This window comes from Mchenga conophoros, linkage group LG9 (assembly GCF_057382185.1).
Source record: "Mchenga conophoros isolate Kocher_MC1m ecotype Shallow Benthic linkage group LG9, M_conophoros_male_GT1.1, whole genome shotgun sequence".
Lineage (NCBI taxonomy): Eukaryota > Metazoa > Chordata > Actinopteri > Cichliformes > Cichlidae > Mchenga > Mchenga conophoros.
In genome coordinates this window covers 17,671,762-17,690,842 of record NC_140534.1, presented here as the reverse complement: position 1 = coordinate 17,690,842, position 19,081 = coordinate 17,671,762, and the positions used below count along the sequence as shown (strand labels likewise).

Here is a 19,081-nt window from a genome sequence, read left to right as displayed (position 1 = left end):
GCAGTTCGCTTCTGCTGTGCTTTTTTTTTTCAATTTCAAATAAAGTTTTAATTTGCCATATTCTGTTATACCTCCCGATTTAGTAGAAATATTGATAAATGGACTTTATTTATGTAAGGCTCTTCTAGTGTTATCACCCAATCAAAGCACTACATTACATTGTGGAGGGTTGTGCTTCATGTACTTAATGTTTCTATCGCTCTCCGTTGTCAGCCTCTATTCACCCTTCAACTATTGCTACTACTAACTTTTTTGTTGTTGGTCTTCTTCTTTTCCCGGTAGTTTCCATTTCTATTTTTAGTTATTTTACCATGTGGCCTCGCAGTTATCAGGGAATGCTATAGGGTGATGGAAGTGATGTTGTTTTGACTGCATATTTGCACAATAATTTTCCTTTGAGATTGCCACCCAGTGGGTTAAATACTTGCATAGTGAAAGCAAGACTCAAACCAAAACAATCTTGACATCAGTGGTAATCACTGTGTTGCCACCACATTGTACAATCAACATTCCTTTAATAATAATAATAGGGTGAAGGAAAACAGTTGCCTGTTGCTTGTTTAATCACAAAGGATTGACACAGGGAATAGTTCTTCTGCTGTTTAATCAGGATGTTATTCAGGTTCCCGCAGCTGAAAACATTTTTGGAGCTGCCCAGTGCAGTTTTCATTTCTACTGACTGCACTGAGCAGTAAGCTGAATACACCGGGGTTAAATGCCTCGCTCCCTTCGTTGTTGGTAGTATTGTTTAAGGTCACGAGGTCATTTTCAGTGTACTGTCTGTACCCGGTCTTTTTTGTTAGCAGTTTTGAGGCAGCAAATTGTCGGTTTGATACTGAGGAGTAGTTTGCTCATATTGCCCAGGCATTGTCAAGAAGACCAAGACACCCACACATTCCAGATGAGTTTCTTCTGAGCATGAAGCTCATAAGAAATGATTCAAATTATTTCCAGACATGGTTTGTTGGTGTGGTTTTGAAATTGTTTCTTTTGGGAGTGTTCTTTGTTTTGTTGTAGAAAAGTACTTTTTTAAAATTGCTTTGAAATGAATCTCCACATCATGGTATGAACTCTTGCACTGCACTACCCAAAAAGCATTGCAGTATAATTGGCACGTTAGTTATCTGCTTATATTTGCCTTCAAGGTATTATGGGCAACGTGGCTGCAAAATGTGCTTCAAGCTATACGTTTATACATTTTATTAACATATGTCTAAATTTCTCAATATTGTTTTTTTTTTGTCTTTAACCTGAAACTAATGGTGGTTTTAAAATGAATTACACATTCATATTATTGCATACACATCATGCTGTGGCACTGCTCAGAATTTCTTTACTTTACTCCCGAGTACACGTGCTCTGCTCGTTCACAGCTTACTGATCAGCTCCTAAGTACCCACCTTTATATATCTGCTGTAAACAAACCACCCAGCACAAAACAGCGGATTACTACTACTAGATTCAATATCAACCTTTTTCAGACCTTGACAAAGCAAGGGTATATTTTCTTAACAGAACGTACAGTGTCAGCATGGCTAGTTGGTGCTGCAATCCCTTTGCTGTGAGATGAATATGTTGGTCTCTAAGGACTGAGACAGAGGCAGTGTATGTTTATTTTTTTCGAAGGAAAAGTGCAGTGGCTCGCACCATACCGACCACAAAGACAGAGCATTGGATTATGCCATTGGAGATGTTTGTTGTCTGTCTGTTCAGTTTTTATTTTATTTTATTTTTGACCATCTTCCTTCTTTCCACGGTTGTAAATCCACACTTACTGCACACCTTGTTCTCTGTGTAGAGGGAAATTATAGAATTTGCATTGACTCATTTTAAGTCTGCTACAAGTAAATATTTTATACTCACAATGAGAATGTCTTTCCACTACAAGAAAGCCTTTTTTTTCTAAATTTTTGTAATTCCAGAACAACCAAAGAAGCTTTTTTTCTAATGTTGTAGTAAAGAACTGCTGACCATATAAAATAGTGCATCTATATTCTATAGATTTATTCAACAGAAACATCAGTAGAAGTAATATTCTGGTGAATAGTACAGCCTTGGCTTTAGCAGTACTCTTGTAGGATTTTCCAGAGCTGTTCTGCATTGGATTGCTGCCAAAGTCCTTCATCCAAGGCTTTTTGAGACTTTCCATGAATTTACTGGCCTTTTAAGTTATCCACACTATTTTGGTAAGTTGTAAATTTGGGGTTTGACTTTGCCATTTTGCTGATGTGCTTAAGCTTATTATTCTGGTAAAAGGTCCTCTTACACCTCAAGTTTTGGACAGATTCTTTGGACTAGTTCAAGCACTTTTGCTGTAAATATGGCTCTGAATTCATTGCTGAATTTGGTATTCTTCTCCTGAAAAGGTGGTTTGCACCAAATGGCTATTTTTTTGGATTTGAAAAAATAAAAACAAGTGCATGCATCAAACACTTATATGCTGTAGTTCCTGACACCTGGTGTGGCCATTTTTCTTTTTCTTTCTTTTTTTATTGTAGTACATGTCATCGGCTTTCCTTAGAGTCAGATGGTGTATTTCAAATCATTTTGAGACCTTCCAGACTTGGCGATCCATCACCATTTTTCTTTGCTTTCTTTGTCTTTGAGAGGTCTTATTTATGTGAGTGATAGGTGCTGTCACTCCCTAATGAGAAGCTAATTACTCATACCTAAGTAGATCCTGATCGATATAGGTTTTCATAACTTGTATTTGGTGATTTAAAAATCTGATATTGCGATGCATTGACTGATTATTATAATTATTTTTATTTTATTTTATTTTTTTAAAAATAGACATACAAAACGAAGACATCTGGCTAGCATTTTTATGTGTAATTATATACTCTCCTTGGATTAGCTACTTGTTGTTTGTGTCAATAGTGAAGTTGCAAAGTGCCCTCTGGTGGACAAACTGTGTAACATTTTTACTCATATGGTTTGAAGGGTGTTTCTCCCATTTCTTTACCTTTTTAAGACCTTTTCATTCAGTCATTAGCCATTATAAATAAATTGGTCTACACCTAGTTTGAAACTTTATTTAATGGACGAAAGGCGTGACTTCTATGTACCAGGTTGCTTGTGATAAAAATATGCTTAAAAAGCCAAATAATTTCATTTGCACGTTCTTTTTTTATGTGTGAAAACAACAAGACTACGCAACTTTTTACCCCATGGAAGGATTAAAAGTATCAGTAGTCCTGCTCTCAATTCCAGGACTATGGTCAAGTTCATGCTCGATGAGCTTGCTACCTTCAAACAACATGCATCCTGACATGGAGTGAGCTTGCATCTATAAAGACTGCAGGCACTGAGGATTGCTGGCTGGTGATTTTTTTTTCCCACCCTTGATTACATCTGAAGAAAACTGTAGTTTTAGTGTGTTTGCTTTGAATAGAACTGTAAAGAAATCCACATTTACTGAACAAGCAGAAAAGCAAACACAAAAAAACTCAGCATGGCTCGTTAATCTGACTTTGTCTTTGTAAATATTTAAATTAAACATTTTCTATATGTGCATTCTCTCTCCCACTTTCCAGACAAAATATTAATGTCTTGAATTGGATGCTGTACTTTGCCTTTTGCTTAATAATAAAGACATGCTGCCTAAAAAGATACAGACATGGAATCTCACACACCATAAGTGCCATTAGCCTAGTTTAGCCACCAGCCATGTTGTTATTAGCCAATCCTTTTTTCTCACATTTTGTAACAGTCAGCATCTCCTGGATAGGACCACTGGTGCCAGCAGTGGTTAATGTAATGGATAGTTTGTCCTGGAAGGCTTTTATTTGCTGACTCTCATTTTGTTTTTCATGGATGCCCTCTGTTGCATCACTGAGAGTGACGGGCGGTAAGTAGACAGATTTAGGTTGTCTTGCTGTTTTCATCACATATTTACTTATATATGGAAGTTACTTACATATTTACATTTTAGTTTAGTTCCTCACTCTGCTTACACAAGATGTATGAGCTACATAGCAACTATTTCACACATCGGATAATTCTGTGCTTTAGTTGAAAGCGTAATAAGACTATTAACTTAATTGTAAAAACCCCATTCTGAATATCATGTAATACCTTAGTAGCACACACACCACCTGTATTCTGTTTACCGTTTATGACAAAATTGTAACTAAATTGAAAACTACAATAGGCATTTTCTGAGGACAGCTGATATTGGCTGTGAATTATTGATGTATCTGACTAGGGTGCAACTGTGGATCATCAGAGAAGTTAAAAATGTTTAAAATACACATTTGTTTATATTTGACTCCACTCTGCCTGTTAGACATTTATGCAAATTAGTGCATATTTAGTCACCTCTTTTGCATAGCTTGAAATTTCAGGACACTTCATCTTCTTAATGTATTAATGGAAAAGTGTTTTTGTGAAGTCTTTTTTCAAATAATGAGTTTTCCCTGTCAGCCAGATATCCTCACGTCAGTATCAATTATGTACACCAGAATTTCCTTTTTACGCCTTTCCATATTCTAAAGGTTTTTGCAGAGGTGTTGTTTGTATTATTCGAAGTCTGATTTATGCAACATTTATTCCTTCCAAAACAAAACATGGAAAACATATTTTTTGATTGTTGGCAGTAATTCCTGATTAAGTTAATGATAAAAATCCCTGCTGTCAAAACCTATGATTCAAGTGTGCCAACAAAATTAAACAAGATGTTTAAGCCTTACAGTTCATTACACTTGTAGCATAGACATGCTCCATTGAATTGAATAAGGACTTATGTAATATTCAGCTATACGATGAATGTTGAGTGCACATACACTGGCCAGTAATTATGAAACAAATAGTCTCACAACCCTGTTAAATCATTCAGTGGCCACTCTTACATGCAAAGCATGCTCTTCCATTCTCAGCTGAATAGCATGAACAACTGGGTTGTGGTAATAACAACAGGTGGCCAGATGGAGGGTAAGCAATGAATTATTTTTAAACTTTGACAGAGTCACCACGGTAACACAACACAAGGGAATGCAAACAAACTAGACAGATTCAAACGAACTATGCAGTTATGTGGGATCCATCACAGCCTCACAACCCTGTTAAAATATATTATTTTTAATGAGATTTACTTATTTTTTGCTGTTTTATTGAGGCCGATATCTATAACTCACTGTATGCACTTGAACTTCCACTGTGGAGTCAGCATTGCTGGTACATGATCATACCCATCATTGTCGCCCTCTCTCACCCAGAGAAACACTGTCTGTATTTGCAAGCATAGAAGCTCTCCCAATCAGATTTTTTTTTTTAATTTCAGCAAGAAGAGAGGTGAATGCAGGTTATTTTATTTTTTCTTCCAAAAAAGAAGACCACACTTGAGCGTGAGACATTCTTCATCATGAGAACACTTCAGCCAAACATTATGCCAATAAAGGAGGAAGGAAGTCTATTCTTTCTACATGAATGTTCATATTTTACTTTGCAAACTGATAAAAAAAAAACAGCAGGCCAGAATACATTAGCCTGGGTAAACATCAACAAAGCAGCAGCCTCTTTTTATTAGACCCCTACGCCTGGAAGCAGTGGGTTGAGGGGCATTTCATTTCGAGAAAGCGAGCGCGTCTGTCGGTGCATATTGTTTCCATGATGGCAATTTATTTTGCCAGAGTAGCAGGACAAGTGTGCATTATAGAATGAAGGCTGATAGATAAGAACAATAGAAAAGATACTTTTCAATTCTTAATGTTGTTGAGAGATGCACTGGCTGTGCTGCCTGGTTGCACTGAATACTAATCTTTCTGGGTGTGGGCTGAGGGGACATGCAGTGTTCTGCAGTGAAACCTTCCCATCCAGCTTTCTTTTTTCTTCCCTTCCTCTGTTTTTTTTTTGTATTCTCCACTAACCTCCTTCCACACAGCAGCTCAGATGATTTTGTAGTTACTTTGCAGCTGGGAGCATTCCATGCAAAACACTTAAGTGAGCCTGAGCAACAAAACTGCATCTCATAAAACTCGAGTTGCTGGTGAACAGGCACAGAGTGTTAAGTGACCAGATATTTTCAGTGGCAGACCTCTGTATGGAGTTGCTTGTTTTCCTGTAGGATAGCATGTTATTGATGGAAAGAAGAATATAGTATAACATTAGAAAGCTTGTACTGTCACTGGTTCCTTTGAAATATAGTGTTTTCTCTGTAGACTGACAAAAACCCACCTCTTGTGGACTGCAGGCCTTGAAAGTCGTCAGCAGGAACACAACAACCAAAAGTCATGGGAAACCAATGTTATTAACCAACTTCGAGAGACAAAGGAATGAAGTTTCAGGTATCTGGTTAAACTTTAGAGCAAGTGATTGAGGTGACTACCAATGAAAGTGAAGGACATTGCTGATTGACATGTGGTAAGGTGGTAAATGTTACAAAGGCAACAAGACTCAAGACTGTTTTCTCTCAACTGACAACCAGTTACCAAGCAAAGGGCAAGAAGTGAATGACCTTCTTTGTGCACAGATCTTGACCTTAACCAAGTAGTTGTAGTTGCCAAAAATCTCATCAAATCTTGAAATGTAAGGTATTCACTACTTGAATACTCTTCAAAGACCATCCTCACACAGTCCATCTGGGCAGTGCCAAGTGGACAGTCAGTGTTGAGTCCAGTGAAGTCTAACAAGAGACATCATTTAAAACCTACAAAGGTTAATCACAGATATAATTTTGTCGCTTCCACCCATTGTTTACATTTCCACCATCTTGTAGCCACAATTGGGTATTGTCTCTGGAAGCAGGTTTAACTCTGCATGACTAGAAGTCATTGGGATTTCAAAGCATTCTGTCAATTTTCATAAACCTGTCCTTAGACAGTTAACAAAGCACGGAGGTTGGAAAGTTGTGAGGCTAGCAATTTTTTTTCTTTCTTTTTTTAGGGGGGGTAAAGTTCTGGTCTTTGACAGAAGACTGATGGGAGTCTAGTGCACTAGACTAGCTAATGGGTCTTCACCCAAATTTTACTTAAGATCAGTGTCACTTTGTTACTGTTATATGGACAGTAACCTGTGAATTATGATGAATTCTGAGATGCACGAGTTACTGCATCATAGACTTTCTGGTTTGATATTTGCTGGTAATTTCTTTTTGCTTGTTTTGTTTTATTAGGCTTCTCCTCTGCTCAGCTTTGTTCTGTGTACCCCCATCCCCCACCCCCTTTCCATAAACACAGAGCTGAAGAAAGATGCATGGCGAAATCAAGAGGTGAATATAGAAACTAGTTCGACTCTAAATGGCAGGAAACATGCTGTAAATAGTGTGTATAGTAGAAAAGGAGTTCTGCTCTGTGTCCTCAACCATTAGGACACAGGCTTTCATTTAGACATTTATTTTATGTGCTGTAACCTTTTGAAGAATGTGTGTCTAGTCCCCACAGGATAACTAAAAAGACAAAGAACTAGTCTACCCAGTTTTCGTGTTCGTGTGTGTGTGTGTGTGTGTGTGTGTGCGTGTGTGTGGCATATATAGGCTTTTATCCGATCTGTGACACATGGGCCTTTTTATAAGTAAATAATTTTTTTTCAGGAATTTAGTGGTGACAATATTTAGTTCATATTTAGTTTTGCCAATTAAGCACATAGATGGCTGGCGGTGACATGGTCACAGCAACTCTTTGTGCAACTGAACTAAATTTAGTAATTGCATACAATAGCAGAACTGCGTGTACATTCTGTGACAACAAGAATTACCGTATTTCCCGGACTACAAAGCGCACCTGAATATTAGCCGCACAAGCTAAAATCAGGGGAAAATCCTGTTTTGTACATACATTAGCCGCACCTGACTAAAAGCCGCAGGTGTTTCAATGTTGACTTATCATATGTAAGAGAATATGCACAAAGGGAATTGTCAGGAAAGAGATGGCTGTTTGGAGACATCACTTTTATTAATATTTTGAAAAACAAGTTATGGGTACATATTTGCACATGTAGTACATAACAATAACCTACAGCACACCAGAACAATAGATTCGGCCTACCTTTTAGGCTCAGGTGCAGTGACACGGCTTTAACAAGAAGAAAAGTCAGTCATTCACCATCTTTCTCTTCTTCCTGCGCACTAAAACCACCAAAGTCCTCTTCTCCAGTGTCGGAAACGAGCAGGCTCAGGGTGGCTTCGTCATCCACTCTCAGCTTCTTTCCTTCGTTGTCACTTTCAAAACCAAAGAAATCCTCGTTGTCAGAGTCGAACACCCTCAGAAGGGCCGTGGCGGTGTCCTCCTCTCCATCGTGCAGCAGTCCAGCCCTTCGAAATCCGTTGGTGATCGTGGATGTTTTCACACTTTTCCACGCTGTTTGTTTTTCGCGCTACTTCGTACGGCACTACGTTGCCTGGCGGACGGACATGTGACCAACATACCACTCTTGAACCCCGATCCTTCCACCAGGCAACGTAGTGCCGTACAACAGCGGAACAAACAAAACAAATCCTCTTACGATATCACAAAAATCATGGACAATCCATAGAAAAGCCGCACCTGACTAAAAGCCGCAGGGTTCAAAGCTTGTGCAAAAAGTAGCGGCTTATAGCCCGACAATTACGGTAATCAATGATTTATAAAAAAAATAAACTCCTTATAGCAGTAACATGTTCTAAATACACATTAACTGGGATTTGCTTTTATTTAACACATGAGGCTTGCTGTCTCAAATGTAGTAACAAAATACAGATAATGGAACAAATGTCAGCTACACGCCTTATTTCGGAGTTTGTCACTCATAATCCATACAGATCCAATTTACCTCAGAAGGTTTGGAGTCAGCACATCACACATTTGCATGCAAGGGTACAGCTTCCTTCACATACTTAGCTAATGTTATGCTGGAACATTTCCCAGGGGTAGCTTTGAATAGGCATCAGTCATTAAAGCAGTAGTAACATAGAATTTTGGAAGAATGACCACAATGCCCAATGTTCTACTATTAGAATAGTCAGGCCAGACTTTTATTTTTCCTCCACTGAAATTCATTTATCTTTAACATGTACTTGTGGCACTGCTGAAGTTAAGAGATGAAGGTAAACCTTTTCATTCGGCAGGTACATTTTGCCTCCCCTGACAGATCTGTAGACACATGCTGCCACAGGAAAAAGTGATGAAATGAGGAGAAACTCTGCTTGTGTTCTTTGTTGTTCTTGTTTCCTAAAGAAGACGTGCGTTGAGACTGACAAATAGACTTTTGCCCTCATGCATTATATATGAGAGGCAAGCAAGAAGGGCTATTCCCTCATGTGTGTGCCTCATCACTTGTTTAGCCATATCATGATGTGTGTATACTATGCAGAGGAGCTTTAGCTATAGGGATAATAACCTGATTCACTCGTACTCTGTTTCCATGGCGATGAGGAAAATATTACAGAATAGATGCGAGTAATTGCTTCTTCTTCAGAATGTGCGCTTGCATGTTAAAGGGACATTTTGTCTATGGCTGCAGCAGAAATCATATTTTAAAACACGTGTACGAGTTCCAGGGTATGGTTGGCGAACTAAATGAGATTTCAAATGAGGAGTGTTCAGGTTCCTTTTTAAATGAAGCCAATGTGTAGGTGCCCTTGGCCACTTCATAAACAAATCAATCATTGACATAACCAACTATACAGCTGAGCAACATATTTACAGTTTGGTTCAGAAAAGGTTTTAGTCTATATGGCAAATTACCTTTTCTTAACAGCTGTTAAGAGCGTATGTGGCAGGTATCCATGTTTTATTGAAATATCTGTGCATTAGCTGATAAATTAGCATTCTTAACCTCTTGTCTAAATATGGTCAGGCCAAAATGCTGAAGTTGAAGCTTGAGAATATACCTTCACAAAACCACAGGTACCGTCATGGAGACTGAACCGATCTTATATATACATTCTATGTATTTTCAAATTTTTATGGCAGCCCTATGTCATATACACTGACTCGTCCTGCGGCAGTGTGTTTCTGTGTTATTCTACAGAGATGTGATTTAAAGCAAACTCTGCAGAGAGAGGTCAGCTGGCAGTGGCGCCCTCCCAGCATCTCTTTAATGGACTGGAAGAGATTCACTCGCAAATCAAACAAGCCAGGCAGAAGAAACTCAAGAAGAACATACACACACACACACATGCTAGACAGTTGAAAATGAAGTCCGCTTGAGGAAGATGAAAGGAGGAGAGATTCAAAATCCCTCTGTTTGAAGTTTAAATCATGCCTCTGCACTATGAAACTGGTCTGAAATGACACCTATTAGTCTTTGTTTGCATGAAAAAAATTAGGTTTGTAAAATAAATTGAAACAACTACCTAATAATCATAAAGCAAGTAAATATTACAAAATAATCTGCATTAATGTCCTTTACTTTGTGCTGCATTATGCGATTATATGGTTTTATTAGTGCATGTCATTATATGACCTAATCTAATCCATTTCTTTCTGTGCTTTCTGACCCTAATCTCCATCACTTGCAGTCAAAGCTGTGGCACATAACTTGTGCTGCAGTTTTATTTAATCAAAGCCAAACATGTTTCCTGTCCGCCCTGCTGTCACTGCACGACCTGACTAACTTTACTGTAGAAAGAATCATTTTATAAAAGACTAGAAACTTTTTATTTTTGTTTATGTTTCGATCTTTTCAGCTAATTTCTCACCTTGTTCGCTGTGACAACTATATAGATGTGAATAGCTCACTTATTTATATTGTGTTTAGGCTCAATATTATGCATTCTTTGGACTGTGTCTGATGTAAATGACAGATTGTTGGCATGCTATACATCCCCCCAGCTAATTTATGGTACCTTCTGACTGTGTCGTTTTATTTTTATTTTTTTTAAATGCATCAAGGCAAACTGGAACATTTAGACAATTTTTTTTCTTTCATTTTTTGGTTAAATCCTGGGCAAACCCCCAATGTTATGTTCCCCAAAGTGGACTAAGGGAACGCAAAAGAACTTAAAGAAGGCATTACAGCATTTTCAGTCCAATTATCTGAGCAATGGTCTTGAGGTTAATTTGAGTGATAGTCTTTCCAGGAAGTCTGCACTTCTGTTTTAGTGAGTGAAATTCTCAAATTTCATGTGAATTGCATTACGTGGATACAGACACCTGGATACAGTCTCCATATAAGCTAAGTGCTGACTGTCTCAATCCTGATTAACTCATGACAGCATCATCCTGTACTTTTAGGTTTTAGCCACAACCATCTCTAAGACTGTCTGTACAAGGGCTCAAAGGGACTCAAGAACTCCTTTTCCCATGGTGTTATAAGTGATCTAAGATTTATGCTGGAAGATGATGTGTGTTGCAATAAACATCTGAATTAAAATACAGAAACTGTGCATGCAGCAATAGCAGTACACAAGACTTTGGTTGACAGATACACTCCTGCACATCACTGTGTTTGTTCAGAATCAGAATTAATTAACTATACTGTCACTAATGCTGGAGGCATTATCATTTTGTCCTGAGGGAGAATACATGTAGCCATGCCCAACACAATATAGTTAGAGCTATTAAAGCAGCAAAAGGAGATGAGCCAAATCGTCTCGTCTGACATAGCATCAAATGAATTGAGCAATTTCTCATTATTTAGAACATTTTTAATGGTCTGTTCTTTCTTAGATGATTGCTGGTTTGGGCATTATGACTGTTACTTTGTCAACACTTTCAATGTTTCTAAAAAGTCAATATGGAAACTAACCTGAAAGGTCCTCTTAAAATAAGTCAGGTTTGTTGTAAAACTCAAATGAGCTCAACGGAAGTTGATGTCTTGTGACTAAAGAGCTCTTCATCCAAAGATAGGAGCCATTATTTTCATTTCCAGCTGAGTACATTTTTATTGTAGGAGCCACTAAATTAGCTTTGTGTGGTTCAAAGTTCATTTATGCAGTTAATTTTTATAAAACAAGACTATTAAGGATACCCCCACTTGACCTGCCTCGTCAGTGGTCCTGAAGGTTTAGGACTTCAAATTGCATACCACTACTTTCAGTAGTGAGAAAAAATTGAAGGAAAAGCAGCTAAATGTATCTTATTTTGCCTTTTCAAGCATACTTCAAATCAAATAGTTGTTCATTTTGTGACTGCTCAAAAGCTATGTCGATTTTTCCGTTTGTTTACTTCAAGGAACACTGACATAGTGTTGTGTTATGCACTCTCGGGGTTGACTCAAAACTCATAATGTCTGTGCATGCTCTGCCGATTCAAACATGACAGTTACAGAGGACTAGAACACATCAGGAATCTGTTTTTATTCGAGTTTGGACCTGGATCCATCCACAGCGTCTCTCTGTCATGTTTTGGTCACGCTTCAAGCTTTCCTGTCAGTGAACTCTCTCCTGTACCTCCCAACATTTTATTTATTTACTTTTCCTGCAAGCTCTGATGCCTTTCTCCTTGCTGTGCATTTTATACCTCATCTCTCTCCCCCACTCTTCTCGCTATTACTTTAGCACATAAGGCCTAGGTAATTAGTCCAATCATTATGATAATTACAGATCACAGAGGCCTGATCGGGAAGGTTAGACAAGGTTTTGTCCTGTGTCTGCACCCTGAATAAGTGATTACCATTATTCCCTCTGAGCACAGAAAGAGCAAAAAAAAATTGACACAAATTCCCAGTGAGGTTTCTGTCCTTGCTCTTTTTGGCTTAATCATGTGTTCTTTGATTATTACTCTGCTTCACCCCAAGCAAGTTCCAGTTCAATACAAGAATACTGCATTCTCACAGTTAGCTTTGCTAGCAAGATTTTGCTCTCATTGATGCATAGTTTTCAATGTCATTCCCATAGGTATGTTGATCTATATGGAAATACTGGTTGAGTCATTAGTCATTGTAACAGTTATTTCGGCTGCTGCATGCTTCAAGATTCCTGTTTTGGCTCTTAGCTTGTGCTGTCGGACTAGTAGTGAACATTTGCTGTTACTGGACAGCTTGCTGAACTTACTTAATCTTGACAGTGGTGAAGATACAAACACTGACTGTCAATCTTGGACTTGGACTAAAGTTGACATGGTGATAAAACTTGATAAAACTTTTCCTAACATCACACTTGGAAAGGTTGAGTGAGTTTGAATATAAACTTTACACTTGAAAATGAGTTATTGGTTAAAGATACACTGTGACATTTGATGCTTCTCTGAGCAGCAGCTGTACTGATCCTTGTAGAAGAGATAACAGAACTGCATGGACATTTAGATGAGCCCTTTACCTTTTCCAAATCGCTTTGGCTACAGAGCTACAGAGAGTGAGTCATGCCGTAGCCCTTTCAGCAAAGCGATCCACTTCAGGTTAGGTTGCCCTCCGGGCTGGATTTCTGTAAATGCTTACAGTCACACACATAGATAAAGCTGTTAATGCTGTGATGGAATCATCCCCAGCTTTAGATTGCTTTATCTACACTGCCGAACCATTTGCATATAACACATAAACAGTTATTACTTAGCAATGCATGAGGATTTGTCTTTTCCTTTAATGTGCATTACACAGATTGAGGGCTCTGCTGTGTTCGCTTTACATTCCATTATTGCATGTGAGTGGTTGCACTCTATAGAGCAATTTTCCTTCAATTTTGTCACCGTATTGTAAATCGTACTCAGTCACATGCTGTATCGACCACAAAAATCAGCAGTGGGCTTTGTGCCACTCTTGTAAAATCTCCAATAGGATTTTCATTTCTGCTGAAAAAATAGATTGTTCCAGAGAGATGGCTCAGCGCTGAATTAGACAAAATAAATCACACTGTAGACTGTCAGCTCGCAGCCCACAGCATTATGCTCATCGCTGGATATCTGAAATAATCTCTCCACAACAAAACCAACTGAGCTCATGGCTGGGCATGTTTGTTGGTTCTGTTTGTTGAAAGAAAAAAAGCTTCCAGTCACCTTTGTCGCACCACAGATTCGCTGAAGTTGTGTCTACATTAGACGATCAGCTTTCATCTGTCACCCTACCGTTTCGCTGCTGCTTCTCTAATGCAGAAGCTCTGTTGCTGCTCAGATTCTATAAGCACTCCAAATGTCTGTGAATTTCTACTGTAAATAGTGAATCTTTGGCATAGGTGACTGGAGCTTGAAATGTCATTTATTCTTTCTTGATTTCAAGACATGTCTTACATGCATACATGAAAGCTATAACGGTTAACTCTTTATTGTGTTAGTTATTATTCTTCAATCTCAGCATTCATTTTATTGTCAACTACAGACCTTTAAAGTATCTTAAACCACCTTTGTGGTAGTTCCTGCAGAGTAGGCAGATCCAGAACTTCAATTTACCATGATGATTGGTGGTTAGTAGTCAATCCAGCAACCAAAAGTTAGTCATTTTCAATTTCTTAAATCTATATCCTCTATGTTTAATCTCACTAAATTAATACAAACTATAAGACCTGATAGACATAACATTAGCAGAGCATAAATGTTATGTGGGTAGTGTGGGAAGTTTAAAGCTTTAAGAACTTTTTTACTTGAATCTGCTTGAGGTGTTCTTCCTTGTGACCATCAATTGGCCATGCAGCTAACTAACTGGTTCCTTGTTTTAATGAATGTGGGTAATGGGAAGTGTGGTAAATAGCTCTGATTGCTCTTATCTGCAGGCTAATGATGTCTTGGGCTCTTTTCAATTAAGGTGGGAACGAGGTCACTAAAAGGTTTTTTTTCATAGCTCAGCCATTCAGCTTCATTAAAGCCTTTCGCATGTATTCATTAAGGCTGCAGCCACAGGTGCCCAAAGCACATGCTCTGCTTCCCTCTTTTATCCTCTATAAACTAATTAAGAACTTATTAATCCTCCATCAGTAGCTTTGGGCTTTGGACCCTTCCTGCAGAGTCCCTTTTGGCTGTGGTTTTGGCACTGGTCTTTCTATGTGCTAGCCACACTATTCAGTGCTGATGTGTGAAAACTTGGGCTTAAAAGTCATTCACCCATATGTTTTTTTTCTTTTCAGATGCTTTAATTTCTGAATTGCCTTAGTTTCTTTCTCCAACATGTATGAGTTCACACAAAATGTAACAGACAAAATGTGTCACACTTAAATAGTTCATATCATTAAAGAGATTTTTATACTAGGCAAAGATAACCCAAGGACATTTTTAAATTTACATTTTTTAAATGATCATTTCATTTATTTCAAGTAAGGGAAAAAACATGATCAAAGCCTACCTGGTCCAGTGTGAAAAAATCTTGCCAAAACTTAGCAACTGGTTGTGCCAACCTTGGCAGCAAGAACTGCAATCTAGAATTAATGTTAACTGGCAATGAGTCTTTCACATTACTATGGAGCATTTTCTTTCCCCAAATCTTCCTTATAGAATTAATTTTTAATTTGACCAAACTGAATGATTTTTGAGCATAATTGGCCTGTTTAAGGCCATGTCGAACCATCTAAATCAGAGTTAAGTACTTACTTTGACTAAGCCAATGAGCCACTCAGAGTTGGACTTGCTGGTGTGTTTTGGGACATTGTCCTGCTGCATAGTTTGAGCTTCAGGGCACGAGCTGATGGCCAGACATTCTTCTTCAGGATTTACTTGAGCAGAATTCATAGTTTGATATAATCAGGGTGTGAGGCAGCTCAGCAGTCCATTTCACCATACCACTACCATGACTGACTGTTGATATGTTCATCACATAAAATACTGTGTTAGCATTATGCCAGATGTAAACCTTCTAAAAATGTTTAACTCCTGTTTTGTCAGTCCACAGAAATTTTTTTCTCAAAAGTCTTATTGGTTAGCAGTGGTTTTTATCTTTTCATTGTTAAATCAGGAACACTCAGTTGAAATGAAGGAAATGAAGGCTTATAGTTCTTTAGATGCTCCTCTAGATTCTTTTGTCACCTAGTGGATGGGTCAGTCAATCTTAGGAAGGATCATCACTGTTTAAAGTTTTCTCCATTTGTGGTTAATGTCTCTCACCATGGTTTGCAGCAGTACCAAAGCCTTAGAAATCGGTTTGCAACCTTGTAGATGTCAATGACTTTGTTTCTTTAGATTGTAGCATGAAGTGTTGCTTTTCAGATCCTTAAGCCTGATTCATTTTGCCAGACAGATTCAATTTATTCATTCTTTATTTTACAGGTATGGCAGTTATCGGGCTCAGGAAACTGACCTCGGCTTTCTAAAAAATGTATATATATATTAATGGGGAAGGGGGAAAAATACAAAATTTAAAAAACAGGAGGTTGAGAGTATGTTATGCTAATTAGGCATGGATTTGTGTAGTTTATGCCATGTGGCACTTAATTCAAGGATGCTAGTCTGGGAAAAGCTGTACTGTTCAAAGATTGCTCCGGCAATGTATCAGAACAATGTAGTTTATTTTTAGTTAGTGATCCACTCATGATCTGCTGATCATGCCGAGAACGTGCTTCCTGAAACACATTCCTGGATCCTGATTCCTGGAATGTGTATTGGTGGTTAAAACGGTTGCATTTTCCCCACAGTGGGCTTTTATAGAGTAAGAATGAGTTTACAAAAAAAAATTGACCTTGAAGCACTGCACGAGAATATGTTAACCTCTTTATTAAAATTGAATAAATAAAGTTGAGCAGTATTCTCAGTCTCGTGCTTTCTTTTGTAGACACATGGGATGCAATCAAAGGTAGCAATACAAAGTGATAATTGCTATTTTTAACATGCCAGAAATAAATCCCTCTTTCACACAGCGTCATTCGGCCAGGCCTGCCAACTTCAATATTTAACAAGAAATAATCTCAAAATGCAACAGCACAATCTTCTGTCAGCCAACTAAATAAATAAATGAATAGTCAGATGCAGTATATTCCTACTGGTCAGACCAAAAAAGCAGTCTGCTTTGATGACAGACTTCGAGCTTCATTTTCTGCCTTTCTGAGGAGGGTTCATCTGCAGTCCACTGCCCCTCTTTTACCCACATCTCTGCAAATCTTCAGATGGGAAAAGAGGTGACCCTTGGTCCATTTATTGAGATGGACGGCAGACTCTTGGATTTGAGAGAAAAATGTGTGGAAAGAGTCAATAAATATCTGAAAATAACTGCCGTGTTTAACAGCATCACGGATCGAAAGTTCTACGTTCAGACAGCGAGTGATGGTCAGGCTAGGGTTGTTCTTTCTCACAGAGATGTGTGGCTGGTCCTCTTCTGTTTCTGTTATTATTATTTTTTTGCTGTATGTGGCTACCTGCTGCACATGACTATGTGTCAAATGAATTTCACATGGTTTGCTCATTATTGCATCTGGGCAAGGACACAAAGCCTAGAGCAGCTTTGCCTGTGTTATTTCCTTTTTATATCCTGCAGTGATACTTTATATGGAGCCATAGTAATTCCTTAGAATTTGGCTTTCACTCAGTTCAGTAGCATTAAAAATATCTTTGTTTCTGGATTTGTAGGTCAAACAAAACGGAGAAGGTGAAAAAAGGGAAAAATTACCTCAAGGTTCCTCATAACTCAGACTCCTTTTCCCAACCCCAAAGCTTCTCTCCGTGCTTTTGTCGAGCATGCAATTCGCCAACGTGTCATGGGCTCCATTTTTATCTGTCACATTCGTTTGCGCGTGATGGCCGCTGATGCTCGGCTCATTAAGAATTCTCCCCCCTCCTCTTCCTCCTGCTGCTGTTGCTGCTGCGGCTCTCCTTGAGATCCGAGAGGCTGCGACTCACTGACTCACATTCGTCCTTGACTAACACCCCTATCCTTTATTTCCGCGATTTTGCCTTTTATACTTCTCTGATTCCTTTCTTTCCTAGGTGCTTCTTATCTAGTGTTTCCTTCTTTCTCATACTGTTCTTTTTGATTTTTACTTTTGTTATGTTCCCAACCTGTGTTGATAAACTGTGCTCTGAATCCCTCCCAGAATAGTCTTTATCCTGACCATTTATTCTCTCTGTCTGTCTCTGTAGGAGCTGGTGGGCAGTAACCCTCCGCAGAGGAACTGGAAGGGAATAGCGATCGCCCTTCTTGTCATTCTGGTCATCTGTTCGCTGATCGTCACCTCCGTCATCCTGTTGACACCAGGTACACGGCGCAGGATGGAAGGGGGAGGGACACCATACACTTCACATCCCTGTGTTTACAAGGCTATTATTATGCACCAACATGCTCATTAAGCTTTCACAATCAATCTCACCACGAACAATGCAAAGAATAAAGTGTGAGTGTCAGTATCTCAGTCCTTGTGTGCTCCAGGCTTTCATGCCGAGTTTGCAGTGTCACTCGCCCTTAGCATCCACATGGGCACTCTTGCTGTAAAGGCTACATTTAGTGAAGGTCAGGAAACCTAATTGAAGTCAGTTTACGCAACATTGCTTTCTTCCTAAACATAGTTGCCATATGTCTTTATAATGTTGCACACACACACACACACACACACTTTGAATGCCGTTTTTTCCCCCTTGGTTATTTTAAGGCAGTTTCAATTTCGGGATGACCTTCAGGATTTCTGTTTGGAAATTTTGATTAAAGTTAAATCAATAGACCATCTGTTTATGGTCAGGCTCATAAAGCTGCTTGACGTGCTTTTATGCACTGCCAGAGTCAAATCTGTCAATACAACTGGTAGTGTGTGTGAACTATAATTCAGCTCCAAAGACAGTAATCACTGTGCACTTGTTTGTGATTTTTCTGTCACAAGGAATTGTAGCTAATGTCCACAGCCCAGAGTGGGGTCAACCTTTACTAAAGAAATTCAGTGTTGTTTTTTTCTGTAGTGTTCTTAGAGATGTACACCGATGTAAGAGCAAAAATATCACCGGGGTAGACTGCGGCTCGATGGCAGGTGTCAAATCAGCATGACCTAAACCTCCTTGTCACCTCCTGGCTGCAGTCTCTTCCTGTCCTGGGGCATTTGTTGTGGATTTGGATTAAATTGAGCTGCTTTATGTGGCAGTACAAAACACGTCAGGCCAACAGGAGTCGGGCAGAAAGTGGACACCAGGCAGGTGGTGTCTCCAGCTTGTACTTTGTCCTAATCTGACCCTCCCTGTGTTGATTTTTGTGTGTTCAAGCAGAACTACTGCTCTGCTGCAAGGCTTGACACATGCAATCGTTTCTCCCTCGTTTTGGTCTCAAACAGACATTAAACTACTTAGGTAAGCAGATTTTAGAAACCTTTGGATATTAAAATATGTTGTGACCTCAT

At 38.8% G+C, this 19,081-nt stretch overlaps 1 protein-coding gene across 5 annotated transcripts in view; it reads left to right on the top strand.

Moving 5' to 3' along the window:
- Positions 1–19,081, top strand: part of LOC146567108 (A-type potassium channel modulatory protein DPP6-like) — a 269,199-nt gene that overhangs the window by 171,130 nt on the left and 78,988 nt on the right. For all 5 annotated transcript variants that reach the window (XM_085286716.1, XM_085286717.1, XM_085286712.1 and 2 more), the window contains one exon: positions 17,844–17,958. In XM_085286716.1, coding sequence (XP_085142842.1) covers positions 17,844–17,958 — 115 coding nt within the window. The remainder of the gene's footprint in view (positions 1–17,843; positions 17,959–19,081) is intronic.